General features: G+C 39.1%; 1 protein-coding gene across 2 annotated transcripts in view; it reads right to left on the bottom strand.

Moving 5' to 3' along the window:
- Nucleotides 1–771: 771 nt before the first annotated feature.
- Nucleotides 772–19,254, bottom strand: part of LOC137653617 (SH3 domain-binding glutamic acid-rich protein homolog) — a 68,280-nt gene continuing 49,797 nt past the window's right edge. For both annotated transcript variants that reach the window (XM_068387173.1, XM_068387174.1), the window contains 2 exons: nucleotides 17,326–17,553; nucleotides 772–2,722 (listed from right to left, as the gene is read on the bottom strand). In XM_068387173.1, the coding sequence (XP_068243274.1) occupies nucleotides 2,718–2,722; nucleotides 17,326–17,553 (233 nt within the window). In that variant the 3' untranslated portion in view covers nucleotides 772–2,717. The remainder of the gene's footprint in view (nucleotides 2,723–17,325; nucleotides 17,554–19,254) is intronic.

Below are 19,254 nucleotides of genomic sequence, written 5' to 3'. Positions count from 1 at the left end.
TAAAGATAAAGTATTCCTATATTACTTAAACATAAAATTATATACTGTACTTAAAATGAGTACAGTATAATATATGATTTTAAGTCGATCCTTCCCATCTAGTTACCTATTAATGAACAATATGCAATTAGAAAACCCTAACATCAACACAACAGAGGTCAAGAAAATAAATATTTTCATAATTCGAAAAGTATCTCCTGTAATGGGCAAACCCTGACTTTTTTCATCCAAAACTAATCTTAGAATTTTGCCTTTTACATGGAAATATACAGTAATATTGCAAAAAAATTGTTGGGTAAGGGAAAGTTAAAATACTGTTGTTTTTCATTTTATTCCAAAAGAAACACAGGTACATTCAGTTCCACACATACAACCGATAATTCTGGTATTTGCTGATACTGTATTGCAAAAACCAACAAATGATATCATTCATAGATTATACAACGCTTACAACCCCTTTCACAGCAATGTCAGCTTTACTCCCTTTACACTCATTAGATTTAAGGTAATGATATGTTCACAAATAATTATATGCATTGTAGTACAGTACTGAAATAATTACCATCTTACTCTAAGCACCTGGGAGTAAAGTTTTGTTGAATGATGAAAACCACCTTTAGTGTTATGGCTGTGAAATATTTTGCCCAACAGTCTCATCTGCAGAACAATGTGAATTTGTTTCTCCAGGTTATAACAGTCTTGAAAGGTTTTGGAAATTACTGTCATTGTGATAATCATATAATCTTATTTTCTTCTAAGATTAGCTCAGGGAAAATTCTAAATATTCAGTGAGCAAGAAATTAGATCTAGACATAGAATTGATGTTTATAAGGGTAAAGTCCTTTTTTCATTGAACTTTTTAGTTAATACAAGGTATTTTAGTCATCAATCCCCTTTGATCATCTAAATGTCATTTCATCTAATATACCATAAAATGCTGTTTGTTTAAGCTTGGAAGAAAACCCTTTCTATGTTGTAATCTGAGGGTTTTGCTAAACAAATTAATTGAATTGAGAATTTTCATGCAGTTTCAATCTCGTATTTTAATTAATTATGCCCTATTTGTAAATTTAGTGAATCTTGCCTACCACTGACATTTTGTTTTTACATAGCTGGAGAAGTTTGGTAATGCAGGGTATTGAAATTAGTTGTGAAGCCAAGGAATCATTTGAATGTTAATGAAAAGAAATCTATCTTTTAAGTCCTTTTATGTGATGACACTTAATTGCACTGCTATTCAAGATGATACTGTACAGTATTATATCTCACTATTGGTCTTGTGACTTAGTCTTACTCTTCCTACTCACTGATTCTTACAATGATTAGGCATAGTTGATTAGGATTCACAACCTGTTACAATGCTCAGGATATGGATGTCATATTGTCCTTAATGCCACAGAGGTGTTATCAGAGTTCCTATTGCTTGCATTATATACCAACCGATTTTGTTTTTAGTAATTGACTGATAATTACCAGTACTTCGTACCTTTGAAGAAGTTTCTCGCCTTCTTTAAACGTTGTTTAGTTGTCAAGGTAAGATTAGCCTGATTGTTTAATTTGTTATATTGATAGTAGGTCTTTAATAATTTATTGCTGTGATCATAAAACAGGGACTGCTTCAAGGTAATGGAATTCATTCCTTATGAATCATGGAAAATATTTAGCTCCTTTGGAAGATGAAGTAGGCTGCAGAAATGAGAAATATTTCATATCTTGCATGTGTATAGATTAGTTATTGTATGTTTTCACTTCTTAACTTAAATTCCATTAATATCCAGCTCCCACAATAGAGGAAGTTACTTTTGTAAGTTCATTTTTATGTTGTCTGCAGATAGCATTTATCAGCTTTCACTTCTCAGATTTAGATTTAAAACTTTTTTTTTTTTCAAGTACTCCTTTAACAAGCGTGACAACCATTTTGATTAATTTTGTATTTGCAAAGATCTCTCTTGTACGCAACATCCAGTATTTAGTGGCCACATTATTATCTCTGTCAAAATAAAAAAATAAGGAAGGAAATGTACTTTATATGTATACTACATTGCTACCTACATATAAGCATATATATGCTTATGTATGTATAAGTTTTTATTTGATTACATTTATATAAAATCTGCTATGTTCCAGTAATTTACTACACAGTTGGCTGAATTGTTGTAGCTCATAAGGAGTGTAGCCTACAGCTGGTCTTTTCTTTGCTAATCAAGCCTATCTAATTGCATGCTGCAATTCTTAAGGAATTAATACCTCTAGATGTTACATTATGTATACAATAAAGATATATTGTACATTATAGAAACAAATGAATAGATACCTCATGAAATTTCAATTTGCAAAGTTCGCTATGCTGAATATCGTATATTTTTCATGAATAAGAATTCATAAGTTTTATGGAAATTTAGGTGCTTTTGCAAATTTTTTTTTTTTTTTTTTAGGATATTGTTGTTGATACAAGAGTCTTTTTGTCCAATTATTAAAATCTCATATTTGTTGACACAAATCCTTTTACTGTACTTTAAGTAAAACACTGTTCTTAGCCACTAAGTCTACACAAGATTGGCATGTAAACGAAAAGTTTTGAGACCACAGCTCCAGTATACTGTATTTTCTTTTGATTATAGGCGAATCAGTTGCTTGAAGAAACTTCCCCAAAGGTTAAGCATGACTTCAGTTCTTCCAATGAAGTTCAATGTAGCTTTCCTAATCTACCATTGTCTTTATGCTGGAATGAGAGAAAATAGATTAGTTTTCCGGTGTGAGGAAGGTAAATAGCTGTAGCAAGACTCAGATTAAAAAGAAAATAAGGTCCACTTTAAAGAAAAATGAAGATGTTACAGAGTAAACTTGAAAACTAAAAATAAATGGAATTAAAATGCATGATGTAATCTAAATTAATATTGCAGAATGTAACAAAATCTAAATATCATTAAGGCAAAAGTCTTTGTTAAACAGTACTGTATTCTACTATGTTGAATACAGATATAGCTTTACAAAAGTCAAATAAAACAGTAATGTGAATAATACATTACATTATATTTATTCTATATCTTTTTATGCATTCGTCTCCCACTGACTAAATCATGAGACGATTGCCCTAAAAAATTGAAAAATGTTCTTTTTTTTTTAAGAAGTCCCCTATATAAATCTGTGAAATTTTGGACACCTCTATTTTGTATCAAGTACAGTACAGTACATGTAATATATTCACAGCCTTTACCATGATATTATTATTATCACTACTAGCCATGCTACAATCCTAGTTAGAAAAGCAGAATGCCATTAGCCCAAGGGCTCCAACAGAAAAATAGGCAAGTGAGGAAAGGAAATAAAGGAATTATATCAGAAGTAATGAATGCTCAAAATATAAACATTAGCTGCAAGTTTGCCAATTTTGAACTTCTGCAGTTAAAACAGAAAAAAAGGCAGAAATGGTTGCGGAAAATAATAATGAACTTAAAATCCAAATATGTGCGTTTAAAAGATTAGTTATACATTTTGCATGTCTTAATTGTTACCTATCTCAAGTTATGTTCAAAATTTGCTATATAACAATTAGTTAACGATGCTGTTGTTCACTGGCAACCTTTTATATAAATAATATACTGCTATTCCGTGGCACAAAGATTACTTACACCAGCAATAGTAATGATTCCTTTTAAAGTCAAATTAACCTCCACATACTTGACATCAAGTTGATAGGTGTACAAGCAATGCTTACTTTTACGCTCTCCAAAAAAGAATGAATTTAAATATGAATGTCTCCCAAACATTAAATTTGTCCCACTGTTTTATACCATATACACCAGAATATTTTTGCAAGTCAGGAGCTTCAATGCCTGTAAATATGAACCAAATTATTGCTTTATGATGTTACAGTATATACTACACTACACTTACAAATACTCTATACCGTACTTCAAAATTGTACAAATGATAATCAAAGCTTCCTAGCATAATTTCATCATTCAATAAGCTATGTTTATTATGATTAATAATCAATGGAGAAAATATTTTCATGACTTGCATATGAAATTAAGTAGAATTGTAAACAAAAGGCTTATTAATCAAATAATGAATCAATGAAAACTGGGAACAAGCTCCAAACAAATTAATTAAATTTTGTGTAAGTGTGCTTAATATTACGGGTAAACTGAAATTTGATTTATAAGAAATTAATTATGTAGGTGTACTTCTAGAATACTTTTTTCTAATTAAAAGTTATCAAGAAATCCTAACAGGAATTTGCAAATGTACAGTACAGTTGTTTTGCTCTGTTAGAATTTTACTTAAGGAGCAGTTGTGCATTACCAACATCATTGTACTATGTACTATCTTTTTATTAAACATAACTAAACCACTGATATGTTTTTAAGAACATTCGTATTAATCTTAATGCTTAAAGTATACGTTTTAGAAACCTTGATTAAATATTTGCGTATGTCAATTCAAGTACAGTAAAGTTCATTAGTTTGGATTTATTTTAAGTATCTACTGAGTGAGGCTACAAATATTTTTATTTAAAAGCTACTCATCTGTCTAGGAAAATCTATGAGTTTTAAACAGAACTCATGAAACAATGATAGTTTTCGTAAAAAAAGTGGTTCTCTTATGCATGCAGATATTTTTCAAACAAACTTCACTTTGAGAAAACATGTAAAACTTGACAGCACCTCTAAAGTTCCTAACATCTTATCCAGTTATGCTGCATCAGTGACTGGCTTATTAAAAAAAAAAACTATAGCACCAGACGCACACAGGATACACTCAGACATGATGGCCAATGCCACCAAAGCACTCTTAATGAGTTAATGCGTCATCAGAGTTTGAATGTCAGGGATTGTCGGACAGGAAATGGAAGACAATCTACCAAGTTTAAAGTCAGTAAATGTCCACATACCCAGTCAGCTCTTTGTGGTTTAGTCGCTTTAGTTATTGGTCTGTTGCTTTTTCTTTTGCATTTCAAGCTTGACCTCCTCAATAGCAGATACCCCATATACCGTAGTGAGCTTGTAAAGGCGGGAAGCCCCTTTTTGTTGAAGAAAATAATCATTACAAATGTCCTTTCAGGCATAGTATCTCCAGTACTAAGGCAAAGTTCCTTGTTAAATTTAACTCTGACATGCTTGTTTTGAAAGTCCTGAAGAAATATTGTTTACAATAGTTTCTTAGCTATACTGTATTATTAATCAGTTGATTCTTTATTATTAACAAGGATTTAGATAATTTCTATGCTATAAAGCTAAAGATTAAAGGCTTCCTTAGGATCTTCTAATGGTTCCTTTGACACTTCCATGCAAAATGAGTTATCCATGCAGTTATTTTCTACACAAACACCTATGTTACAGTTTTCTAATAATGTTAAGTTATAGTCTGTTGTATGAGGAATTGGATTTTTTTATTATTTGTTCTTTTGTGAAAATTTTCTGAAATAGATCTAGCATTAAGAAAAGAATTTTCATATTCTGTTTTTCTAAACTTAAGTTCATAGTCCTATTATTGGTTACTGCCTTGTAGAAAAAGTGTAATAATTATTTTGATTTGCTGATACAATATATAAATATTGTAGTGTTGCTATGCAAGATAATCTTGCTGCATTCATATGCATGTGAAAGAATTGAAAATATTCTTTTGGAAAAAGTACCTTTTGAAATAGTTTTCATATTGAGATAGATAAAGATTCTTAAAACTCAGATGTTTGAAGGTAAATTAATTGAAAATGGACAAAATTTATCTCTTAAACCTTACAGTAGCTAAGCATAAAAATGTGTCAACTAAGATGACTCTCAGGATTTGAGAATAATACTTTTATTCTTATCCCTTATTGCACATTAGTACAGGTATGATATATTTTCTTTTCTATATTTTCACTTGGGAAATAACTTAGAATTGAGTGCAGATGCAAGGTTTGTAATATATGGATACTCTACTGTGTATGGCCTTTTAATTCATTAGCTCTACCTCTTTAAAAATAAAATGAATCAACTTTTGGGAAAAGAAAGATATCCCTGATACAAAAATAAATAGTTACTTGCCATGTTTAATCACTATTCCATTTCATTATCAGATTTGTCACTAGTCAAAGTTGGATATATTACTATCAGTCCTGTGTAACCTAAATGTCGTGCTAGTGATTTTATTTTATTTAACTTATAGAGATAAACTACATATTTAAGCACTTTAGAAACATGAATTTTTTCTACCTATATAAATTGTAATTGCATTTTATATATTTTTCTATCTTTTCTGTGAATTCTATTTCTATTCTCTTTAATATATTCTATATATAATTTTTCAATATTTAACTTAGCCGGTGATTATATAAGCTGCAGCTCTGCTGCTCGACAGAAAACTCTACGTAAAAAATCCGCCAGCGATCGCTATGCAGGTAGGGGGTTTACTTCAACAGCGCCATCTGTCGTGCAGGTACTCAGTACTCATTGTAAACAAAGAACTCAATTTTCTCTCTGTCGTGCTACCGGCAAGACCTACTAATTCGCTAGTTGCTAACTGGATTTGTTTTCACAACTATTTGGTGAAGTACACTTTTCTAGTTTTGAGCTTTCGCTGTGCAGGCTTTCTCTTCAATAAATCCTTGCATTCTTTTTTTGATATCGGATTATTTGTTGATGACTTTGGATAGTTTTTGAATTCCCCTTTGACCAATTCAAAATGGCTGACCCTTCTCAAGTCCCAAAATTCAGGAAGTGTAATGGTAGGGACTGTTCAAGGCGTCTTCCGAAGGCCTCTATCGATCCTCACACCGTTTGTTCCAATTGTCGGGATAAAACCTGTCAATTGGAAGATCGATGTGAGGAATGCGTTGGGCTTTCGGAATTCGATTTTATCGAATTCCAGAAATATACACGTAGGCTAGAGAGAGATAGAGTCAGGAGAAGTTCATCTCGTTCTGTTGATTTTTCCTCTCCTCATGCCCCACAACCTATTCCTTCCCCTGTAGTGGTTGCTCCTAATCCCCCTTCTGGCACTCAGGAACCTTCGATGGCCGATATGATGCGTGCCATCCAAGCTCTGGGTGAGAGAGTTGAGTCCTTGGCTAGTGACCGTAACCAGCTCATGGCGGACGTCAAGGAGCTGAAGTGTAAGAGTGCAGTGGGAAGTGATAAAGTGAGTGATAGTGTTGTGGATAGTGTTGCGCTTGAGGGTTCGTCTGTTCGTGCCTGTCGTCCTCCTAGTCCGGGACCTCTTGCAAGCTCCCAAGTCCAGGGGAGAAGCAATGTCGTACGACCAATGGGTTCGAGAGGCTTTAATCAGCGAACAGACGTTCCCTCCGTGGTTTCGGGCGTATCTAACCAAGATCGCCCCACCCACACAAAGACGAGAGAGCCCATTTATTCCTCGTCTGCGGAAGAGGTTTCTCGCAAGAAACCATGGACCAAGGTCTCACGACCGCTTAAGCGCAAGTCGGTCCCTTCCGCGCAAGTCCAACGGCCCAGTTGTAGCCACTGGGTCAGTTCGGACTCGCTGCAGTCTTCCGATGACTGTTCACCTCCTAAGAGAGGCAAAGCGGTACCGCCGCAGACAGTTACACCGTCTGTTGCCGCACCTGCTCCTGCAGACCCCAAGTGGTCTTTGCTGCAGACCATGCAGTCACAGTTAACGTCTCTGATGCAGGACTTTCGTGCGGAGAAGGTTGCTGCTGCACCAACCTCTTGCCTACAACCAACCACGGTTGTGCGTCCTGTGGACGCTGAGGCGACCTTCTTGCGCACTCCAGCTGAGAGAGTCCCGCCACCCATGCGTTCCAGTGTACCCTGCCAGCCGCATGTTGACGTTCAGCGACGCATGGAACCTTCCGTTGACGTTCGCGAGGTACAACAACCGTCAGAGTTGTTTTGTTTTGACGCGGTGCGTCAACCTCCGCAACCCAGTGTGGTTACCTCTGCTCGCCCACATCAGACTAGACAGTCTGGAGTAGACGCTGTGCGTCCCCGCGCTGCTATGGTTGTTGCCAGCTCACAGACTGGGCAACAGTTCCATGACGTTGCGTCCGGTTCAGTCACGCGTGCACCCGTGCGACCGGACTCAGCTGACCAGCCGATACCTACTCCATTGCCGCTTCCTCCTCAATTCTCGGATGATGGACTCTCTGATGATGACGATGCGGCACACGTTGATGAACCACATTCGGACCTTGACGAGCCCAAGTCCACGCAACCCTCTTTGGACTTTAGAAAAGTTCTTGCTCTGTTCAAAGAGATGTTTCCGGACCAGTTTGTGTCTGTGGCTCCGCGCTCTCCTCCGTCAGAGTTTGCTTTAGGTACGCAGTCATCCTCGCCTGCCTTTACTAGACTCGTCCTCGCACGCTCGTCCAAGAGAGCTTTACGAGTTATAGGAGATTGGATGCAGTCCAAAAAGAGTTTAGGGAAGACAGCCTTTACGTTTCCCCCTGCTAAACTCTCTTCCAGATCGAGCGTCTGGTATGCCACGGGAGAAGTTCTCGGCTTGGGAGTTCCTGCCTCTGCCCAGGGCGACTTCTCAAGTCTTGTAGACTCTCCCCGCAGGCTAGCCATGAGACGCTCTAAGATATGCTGGTCACCTTCGGACCTAGACCATCTGTTGAAAGGAGTTTTTAGAGCCTTCGAGGTCTTCAACTTTTTAGACTGGTGTCTGGGAGCTTTGAGCAGGAAGATCTCCCCGACTGAGAAGGAATCTTCCTTGCTCATAATGTCCTGCATGGACAAGGCCATACGTGACGGGTCTAGTGAGCTTGCTGCATCGTTCGTATCCGGAGTCCTCAAGAAGCGTGAGAACCTTTGCTCTTTCCTGTCAGCTGGAGTGACACCTTGTCAAAGATCAGAACTTCTGTTTGCTCCTCTCTCTAAGTGCCTTTTTCCAGAGGACTTGATTAAGGAGATTGCTGCTTCGTTGATACAGAAGGACACCCATGACCTGGTGGCGTCCTCTGCCCGCAAAGCCACCCCTTTGCCTACCATGTCAGCTAGACCAAGGATGGACACTCCAGCGTCCCGATTTATTCTGCCCTTTCGTGGCAGAGCCTCCAGCAGAGGAGGTGCTTGTGCCGAAGGGAGACGTGGGAAGAAGAAAGGAACCAAGTCCTTTAAAGGCAGAGTCTGACTGCCAGCTTCTTCAGACAGCAGTGGGAGCCAGACTCAAGAACTTCTGGCAGACCTGGGAGAAGAGAGGCGCAGATGCACAATCTGTGAAGTTGCTCAGAGAGGGGTACAAGATCCCGTTTGTACGAAAACCCCCTCTAGCAACGTCTCCCATCGATCTCTCTCCCAGGTACAGAGAGGAAGACAAGAGACGAGCATTGAAACAGGAGGTGTCTCTCTTACTAGAAAAGGGAGCGGTAGTCAAAGTCCTGGACCATCAAACCCCGGGCTTCTACAACCGTCTCTTCTTAGTGGCAAAGAAGACAGGAGGGTGGAGGCCGGTGCTAGACGTCAGTGCGCTGAATGTCTTTGTCACAAAGCAGACGTTCGCCATGGAGACCACAAAGTCCGTTCTAGCAGCGGTCAGAAGGGAAGACTGGATGGTCTCTTTAGACCTAAGGGACGCATACTTTCACGTCCCCATCCACCCAGACTCCCAACCTTTTCTGAGATTCGTTTACGAAAAGGTTGTCTACCAGTTTCAAGCCCTGTGCTTTGGCCTAAGCACAGCTCCTCTGGTGTTTACGAGGCTGATGAGGAATATAGCCAAATTCCTTCATTTAGCGGACATCAGAGCCTCCCTCTATTTGGACGACTGGCTTCTAAGAGCTTCTTCCAGTCGTCGCTGTCTGAAGGATCTAAAGTGGACTCTAGATCTGACCAAGGAATTGGGTCTCCTGGTCAATATGGAAAAGTCTCAAGTGGTCCCATCCCAAACTATTGTGTATTTAGGGATGGAGATTCACAGTCTAGCTTTTCGGGCTTTTCCGTCGGCCCCCAGAACAAGTCAAGCCCAGTTATGCATCCAGAACATGCTGAAGAAGGAACGATGTTCAGTCAGGCAGTGGATGAGTCTGATAGGGACACTATCATCCCTGGAACAGTTCGTATCGTTAGGAAGACTACACCTCCGTCCTCTTCAATATCACCTAGCTGTTTACTGGAAAAAGGACAAGACGCTAGAAGCGGTCTTGATCCCCATTTCCGAGAAGATGAAGTCTTCCCTGACTTGGTGGAAGGACAGTATCAGCCTCAGAGAGGGTCTGCCCCTGGCTGTTCAGACTCCCAACCACGTTCTCTTCTCGGACGCATCGGACACGGGCTGGGGCGCGACATTAGACGGTCGGGAATGCTCGGGAACTTGGAACTCGAGTCAAAGGACAATGAATATCAACTGCAAGGAGCTACTGGCAGTTCATCTGGCCTTGAAAAGCTTCAAGTCTCTCCTTCAAGGCAAAGTGGTGGAGGTGAACTCGGACAACACCACGGCTTTGGCGTACATCTCCAAGCAAGGAGGGACCCACTCTATGACGTTGTACGAGATCGCAAGGGACCTCCTCACCTGGTCAAAAGATCTAAACATTTCACTAGTAACGAGGTTCATCCAAGGCAACTTGAATGTCATGGCAGATTGCCTCAGTCGGAAGGGACAAATCATTCCAACAGAATGGACCCTACACAAGGATGTGTGCAAGAGACTGTGGGTCACATGGGGCCAGCCTACCATAGATCTCTTCGCAACCTCGATGACCAAGAGGCTCCCAATATATTGCTCACCAATCCCGGACCCAGCAGCAGTTCATATAGATGCCTTTCTCCTAGATTGGTCACATCTAGACCTATATGCATTCCCCCCGTTCAAGATTGTCAACAAGGTACTGCAGAAGTTCGCCTCTCACGAAGGGACAAGGTTGACGTTAGTTGCTCCCCTCTGGCCCGCGAGAGAATGGTTCACCGAGGTACTTCGATGGCTAGTGGACGTTCCCAGAACTCTTCCTCTAAGGGTGGACCTTCTACGTCAGCCACACGTAAAGAAGGTACACCAAGGCCTCCATGCTCTTCGTCTGACTGCCTTCAGACTATCGAAAGACTCTCGAGAGCTAGAGGCTTTTCGAAGGAGGCAGCCAGGGCGATTGCTAGAGCAAGGAGGACATCCACCCTTAGAGTCTACCAATCGAAGTGGGAAGTCTTCCGAAACTGGTGCAAGACAGTATCAGTATCCTCGACCAGTACCTCTGTAACTCAAATAGCTGACTTCCTTTTATACCTGAGGAAAGAAAGATCTCTTTCAGCTCCCACTATCAAGGGTTACAGAAGCATGTTGGCATCAGTCTTCCGTCACAGAGGCTTAGATCTTTCCAACAACAAAGATCTACAGGACCTCCTTAAGTCTTTTGAGACCACGAAGGAGTGTCGTTTGGCTACACCTGGTTGGAATTTAGACGTGGTACTAAGATTCCTCATGTCAGAAAGGTTCGAGCCGCTACAATCAGCCTCCTTTAAAGATCTCACTTTAAAGACTCTTTTCCTGGTTTGCTTAGCCACAGCTAAAAGTCAGTGAGATTCACGCCTTCAGCAGGAACATCGGATTTTCATCTGAAATGGCTACATGTTCTCTACAACTTGGTTTTCTAGCCAAAAACGAGCTACCTTCTCGTCCTTGGCCGAAATCGTTCGATATTCCAAGCCTATCGAATATGGTTGGAAATGAACTAGAAAGAGTCTTATGCCCTGTGAGAGCTCTTAAGTTCTATTTAAGACGAACTAAACCTTTACGAGGACAGTCAGAAGCTTTATGGTGTTCAGTTAAGAAACCATCTTTGCCTGTGTCAAAGAATGCTTTATCCTATTTTATCAGACTGTTAATACGAGAAGCTCATTCCCATCTGAGTGAGGAAGACCAAGCTTTGCTGAAGGTAAGGACACATGAAGTTAGAGCTGTCGCAACTTCAGTGGCCTTTAAACAAAATAGATCTCTGCAAAGTATAATCGACGCAACCTATTGGAGAAGCAAGTCAGTGTTCGCGTCTTTTTATCTTAAAGATGTCCAGTCTCTTTACGAGAACTGCTACACCCTGGGACCATTCGTAGCAGCGAGTGCAGTAGTGGGTGAGGGCTCAACCACTACAATCCCCTAATTCCATAACCTTTTTTAATCTTTCTCTTGAAATGTTTTTATTGTTGTTTTTGGGTTGTCCGGAAGGCTAAGAAGCCTTTCGCATCCTGGTTGATTTGGCGGGTGGTCAAATTCTTTTCTTGAGAAGCGCCTAGATTAGAGGTTTTGATGAGGTCCTGTGGTATGGGTTGCAACCCTTCATACTTCAGATCCTAGGGGTCGCTCAGCATCCTAAGAGGATCGCGAGGCTCCGTAAGGAAGACGTACTTAAAAAGGCAGAGTAATTGTTCAAGTCGACTTCCTTACCAGGTACTTATTTATTTTATTTTTGTTATTTTGATAACTTCTGAAATGAAATAAAAAATCCTTAGCTCATATTAATGTAAACATTTATTGCTGGTCTCTACCCACCCCCCTGGGTGTGAATCAGCTTATATAATCACCGGCTAAGTTAAATATTGAAAAAAGGGATTTTGACGAAGGAAAAATCTATTTCTGGGCGAGAGACCTGTGCCGCCCAGTGAAATACTCCTAGAGCACTATTTCTAAGGAATATAACTGCTATATATTACCAGAGAAAAAAAGCATAGGAATGCCAGGTTGAACCCAGCTCGCTCACCTATATAAGGTGTCGGTATAAAATACTGGGGCGTGATAATTCACAACCAGAGGTCTCGCACTATTTAGATATCTCCTCTTCAAAATCCCCGCCACAGCGAGGTGCCGTTCAACACTACTACCACTAACCCAACCCACGCCAGTGACGTCACTCCTCATAGCACCCAAGGTTTGGGGCCCATGTTGGGAGGGAAGTCAAGGGAGGGTTCACTGGGCGGCACAGGTCTCTCGCCCAGAAATAGATTTTTCCTTCGTCAAAATCCCTTTTCTGGGCTCCGACCTGTGCCGCGCAGTGAAATAGTACCAGAGAAATGGTCCCAAATCTTGGAACAATACCTGAGGAAGTAAAATAAAATCCAAAATAACAGGTAAGAGGATAGCAAGACATAGTTGATTAAGGTTCACTATGTTCAGGAGGAATCACATTCCCTGCTGCCACTGTAGCAAATATAAGGCTTCCAGAGGTTTTAAGCAGTGGCGTTTAAATACTGTTGGAGACTTCCGGCCTATATATTTAGTAAGTCCAGTGAAGTTCATAGTAATTAACTGAGGTAGCTACAGCTCATATATCATGGACGTGAGGGAGTGATGTGGGAATGATTCTAGGTAGCCCGTTAATGAAATGCAGAATCTTATGTCTGAGTCATTTCAGGATGATGGTTCTTCACCTTCTCTAATGGGTAAGGGCCCCGAGGACTGAACGGGAGATATGTTTAAGTAGGCTTCCAGAGTGTTTACTGGACATAAAGATGGGTCCTGCGGAAGTGGGACAATCTTCCAGGGGAACCGTCTGTCCTGGGGGTCCTCATTTTCGCTAAAAATCTTTTGTCAGGGGAAAGGAGTACTTCCCTTGACGAGAGAAATTCAATATGACCTGGATCTCTAGACAAGGCTGAAAGTTCTGATATTCTGGCGCCAGAAGTCAGGTTCATTAAGAACAAGGATTTCCTAACCAATGGAATATAATGGCAAGTCTCGTTAAGAGTGTCTGAAGCCAACTTAAGTACGTCATTCAGAAACCAGGAAACTGAGCTAGGGTGAGTTGATGGTTTCAATCTGGCGCAGGTTCTCGGGATGGATGAGAAGTATGAATCTGTAAGGGCAATATTAAAGCCAATTGTAAAACCTTCAAGGCTGACTTAATTTGTGGTAATAGTACAAGTCGCTAAGTCTGATTCAAATAAAATTCTGAAGAAGGTTACTGTCAGATTCATAGTCATCGTCTCAACCATTGAGTCCCTTAAAAACTGGCAAGTTTCATAACAGCCGAATCATACTGTCGAAGGGAGGATCCCCTCTTATCTGATTCTAAAAATAACGTATTTGAGGATCAATATCTGCACCTCTTGAGCTGCAAATTTCATAAAGTCCAGAAAGGTAGGGCATTCTGAATTTGAGGAAGCTAACACACAGCGAGTTGTACTGCTTGTGTTAGTATTGGATTGGGGATCTGTCGAGGTGGAGACCCAGTTCCACCAGAAGGGGAAACCCGTTGTGCTTGGGCCAGATGGGGACTACTAGAGCAACTTGGCCTTTGAAAGTCCTGAACTTGTCTAACACTTTCATCGACAGATTTATTGGTGGGAATAGGTAAATTCTCTCCCAAGTGTTCCAGACTAATGATAGTGCGTCTGTGGCGTAAGCCCGAGGATCCGGGCTGGGAGCTACGTAGCACTCCAGTTGTAGTTGGACTTTGTTGCAAACAGATCTATCTGGAGATCCGGAACCTGAGAAAGAATCCAACTGAAGGACATTGGGTCTAGTGACCACTCCGACTCCAGCGGAGTTGTCCTCGAAAGTGCGTCCGCCACTATCTATCTAGAAGAAACCTGATATGTTGGTTTTTGGCTGGAGCCGGTTGCTTAAGGTCAAAAATACCGCCATGGCCTCTAAAACATTGATATGAAGTTGGCGGAATATTGTCGACCATAGTCCCAGGACTTTCGTGTACTGAGAGTATCCCCCCCCCCCCCCCCCGCCTGTTAGAGAGGCGTCTGTGTAAATGACGAGCTTGGGGGTGGATATTGTAAGGAAACGGATTTGCCAGATTTTGACCTTTGTCCATGGTTGAAGTCTTTTCTTCAGAATTGGTTGGAGTCGAGCCCTTTGTCTCGATATTACTCGTTTTCCTGGAGCACCATACTCGGCTTATATCTTTCAGTCTGGCCTTCAGTAGTATATCTGTTACTGAGGCAAACTGGAGGGCACCAGGATTCTCTCTTGATTTCTTCTGGAAGACAATTTGTCTTTGAGAAAACGTATTGTGTTTTGCTATATCGTTCCTCTTGGCTGTTGGGAGACAGAGTGTGGGAGCATAGAACCCATTGAATCCTAACCATGAAAGTCCCAAAAATATAATCATAACGGAGTAAAGCAATAAATATAATATCAATGCACAAATACATAAAAATAATTAATGAATTAAAAGCGAAATCACGTAAGTAAGGTTAGGCATGCAGAAATAATATGGCGAGAGAGGGACTCGGGCGAGTGGTAAGGGAGGAGCATGACGCCATCAGCAGATGGAAAGCAGGGGTACCAACCTAGTTACTGAAGCGGTAGATCGAACAGTAAAAACAACAAAATACGCGAGAGTCCCACTCGAACCAAATGTAAAACTAGGTGGAGCGTAATAAAACTAAAAGGTTTAATAATAATAAGTGAGATGGTCGTCTTCCTAGAACTAGCGAAACAATCTCAAAGGTGACGCAATCCACCAACATGCACGAATGCAGGCATACCAACATAACCTACTCCTTGATGAAACGCTAACACTGATATCATAGGATAACTTAAAATTAATGCTAGATGAAAGCATAAAGATGGTGTACTATATAAATGTAAGGAAAAAACTCCTAAAAGTTCGAACAAATATTAATGACGGACGAACTAACGAGAAAAAGGGCAGAGCCGAACCATGAACGGTAAGAACGGGGACGCCGTTCATATATAAACACTTCTCAATTAATAAAAACAGAGGTTACACTGCCCAATCTCGCTAAAACTCATGGATAAAGTACTTAACTTCGATGGGGTATCATGGGAATCGGCCATCGATTATAAAATAATGATAAATCCAAGAGTAAACACAAGAAAAAAACATGTTGGACTTAATAACAACAAGTGCTATAAAGGAGTGACGTCACTGGCGTCGGTTGGGTTAGTGGTAATAGTGTTGAACGGCACCTCGCTGTGGCGGGGATTTTGAAGAGGAGATATCTAAATAGTGCGAGACCTCTGGTTGTGAATTATCACGCCCCAGTATTTTATACCGACACCTTATATAGGTGAGCGAGCTGGGTTCAACCTGGCATTCCTATGCTTTTTTTCTCTGGTAATATATAGCAGTTATATTCCTTAGAAATAGTGCTCTAGGAGTATTTCACTGCGCGGCACAGGTCGGAGCCCAGAAATGTTATTTTGATAATAAAATAAATTTTTGAATATACTTACCCGGTGATTATATATTAAAGGACCCTCCCTTCCTCCCCAATAGAGACGCAGTGGACCGAGGAGAAAATTGAGTTCTTTGTTTACAATGAGTACTGAGTACCTGCATGACAGATGGCGCTGTTGAAGTACACCCCCTACCTGCATAGCGATCGCTGGCGGATTTTTTACGTAGAGTTTTCTGTCGAGCAGCAGAGCTGCAGCTTATATAATCACCGGGTAAGTATATTCAAAAATTTATTTTATTATCAAAATAACATTTTTTATTTTTATGTTTTCATGATGCTAGTCTATGTTTTATGGAAGATTTCTTTTCAAGTCAATAGTTATTGGTTAGTATATGCTTCTCCATTAAACTGAAAAATATCTGATTGACTAAGTGTCTGGGTATAAGATTATACTTTTGTCCAAAGTGTCTGTCAGTCTCGGAAGAAAGAAATGAGGAAACACAGACGTACTGGCCTAATATTATTGAAACAAAAGATAGAAAATAATATTTGTAGAAATTGAATTGTTCAAAATGAAGAACATTCACACACTTAATGAAATTATAAAAAGGACTTAATTTATTGGAAATCATTAAAATAAATTAATAGGTTGTGGAATTTGCCTCCCATAGAAGTGTTTACTAGATACTATATGTCAATATTCATTTAACTCAAGGGGACAATTATTAGGGTACTTGAATAAGTGTATATAGTAGTATAAGTAGAAAAATGAAGGTCCTTCTGAGTAATTGGTTAAAAAATTTGTATACAGGTATCAGTGATTATTCTGCTAAATTTATTTCCTTATGTTAATACTCTAATGATAGTGTTATAGTCTCAGAAAGATCAATCAAAGTCCTCACTCTTACCAATTTAAAAGTGATAACATAAAGGTTACCTAAGAAGGAAAAAAAGTAAAATCTATTTCAAACAATAATACTAAAGATAAAAATACCTCAAAACATATCAGGATGAAAAACAAGATTTCAGATGGTACAGCAATCACCTTAAAAAAATCTAGCATAACCTAAAGCTGAATTTTAAGCTCTGAAAAATAAACTGGAAGGAGTTAAACCTCACTTACAGAACTTGAACTAAAAAAGCTAGCAGACAAATTGACAACAGCTGCAATAAGCTATGACACTGATTAGGGCAAATTTAAGATTATCTACAGAATTGTTGCTGCGGCTATTTAGGATGCTATTATTTGCAATGAATTTAGCAGTTTTTCATCTCCCACCTGAAGGTTCGTGAACCCCTTTGTTGTCCTCTTCTTTTCCCTCTTCCTTCACCTCCTCCTCCTCCTCCACCTCCCCCTCCTCTTCAACCCCTTTTTCTTCTGGTGCATCCGTTTCCACATGGTCTTTCGTTACATCATCCTCATTTATTTCCTCGGGTTTTGTTTCAACTTCCCCATCTACATCTTTAGTTTCTACCTCATCTGGTAAATCTCTTGTATTTTCTTTGTCTGTGATTAAGCATGCAAGGATTTTAAAATGGAATTATGCAAAGATTACTCCTTTAATTCAATTTTATAATGGGTCACAAGATGCTGGGAAGAGAACTCAATTTTGGAATGAAATATTGTTGAGAGGGTATGCATGAAGTTTTTTTCAAATATGACCTTTGATACATATTGCAAGCTGGTTGGAGGAGATTAGCAAATTAAATATTTTGTGCTTTTCATTATTAAAAAAATTCATGGTATAAATCATGATGGTAATATTATATAGCATTTTGATTGTTTCTAACCTATTACTTGTGTATATCTCTTTGGAAAAGTAAATGATTTTTATATTTCAGCATAAATGTGAATAAGAGGTCTGTACAATTAATGTATTCTTATGTGACCATACTCAAGATAGGGAAAATAAGAAAAACCTTTCACGATGTAAATCTAATAACTGCAGTACTGTATAATGAAGCTACAGTATACAGTATACAAATGTGTCATTCTGAAACTGATTTAGAAAGGTTAGAAACCTATTTAATGTATAATAACTTATACTGTACTGTATTTACCAGTAGCATGCCAGGAATGGGAGGCTTAATATACAATAGGTAAGGGTGCACGAGGCAAAATCTATCACAATTAAATGTATTTAGAATGTTATGTATAAAGAAGAAATTTATACCCATGCAGCTATAACTCTTAAATATTTCAAATGGTATAAAACCTCCAAAATATTAAATGATGTCATAACTATGTGGTAATTTAGGTATGTTTTATGGAAAGACTACCAAAATTCTAAACATTTTCCATAGGTATTACACTTCTAAAAGGGCTGAAGATATTCCTGAGGTTCTATCAGACTGACGTTTGCTTCCTAATTGCAACTATCAATTTAACATAAAAAGCACCACTTTTCACAAATGTAAACAGAAAATGCCGTAAGAGTTTGAAAGTATCACCGTTTATATTACTTGCATAGGGACATTATAAAACCTCAATAAATCCGAGTATGAAATTTGAATTTAACGCTATCAGTCTACAATTTACTAGGCTATTACAGACTTTTGATTATCCCTAACTAGGCACCAAAATCTCTCTGGTCTTTCTTCTTTATACTGTATATGTACAAGGCATCCAATATTCAACTTGGTAACTCTGTGAAAAAGGAATTTTTGAATAATTATTAATAAGTACAAGCAAATGTTTTGTGTACAGTAATCATAGATTATGTTTGAAACATATTAATATTTGAGAGCTTTTGTCAAATAAAGATATTAGATGCCTTGGAAATCAATCGTTATTTCATGTGCTTATTTGATTCAGCATTGAAAATCCATTCATAAGATTATAATAATGCAATGCAACCATTATTTTTCAATATTAATCTTACCCGATGATCATGTAGCTGTCAATTCCGTTGCCCGACAGAAATCTAAGGTCGGGATACGCCAGCGATCGCTATACAGGTGGGGGTGTACACAACAGCGCCATCTGTGAGCAGGTACTCAAGTACTTCTTGTCAACAAGAACTCAATTTTTCCTCTGTCGTGCCACCGGCAAGACCTACTTGGATACGCTGTTGATTCTGGAGTTGTTTTTCACGATTTTGGTGATGTATTCGCTCTAGATTTTAGCCTTCGCTATTCAGGAAGCTTTATCATTAGCTTAGCAAGCTTTTTGATTTAATTTGGATTAATTGTTAACGAACTTTGCTAG

This window comes from Palaemon carinicauda, chromosome 14, assembly GCF_036898095.1.
Source record: "Palaemon carinicauda isolate YSFRI2023 chromosome 14, ASM3689809v2, whole genome shotgun sequence".
In the NCBI taxonomy this organism is placed as follows: domain Eukaryota; kingdom Metazoa; phylum Arthropoda; class Malacostraca; order Decapoda; family Palaemonidae; genus Palaemon; species Palaemon carinicauda.
Note: the sequence above shows the minus strand (reverse complement) of the source record. Positions and strands in the feature narration are given on the sequence as shown.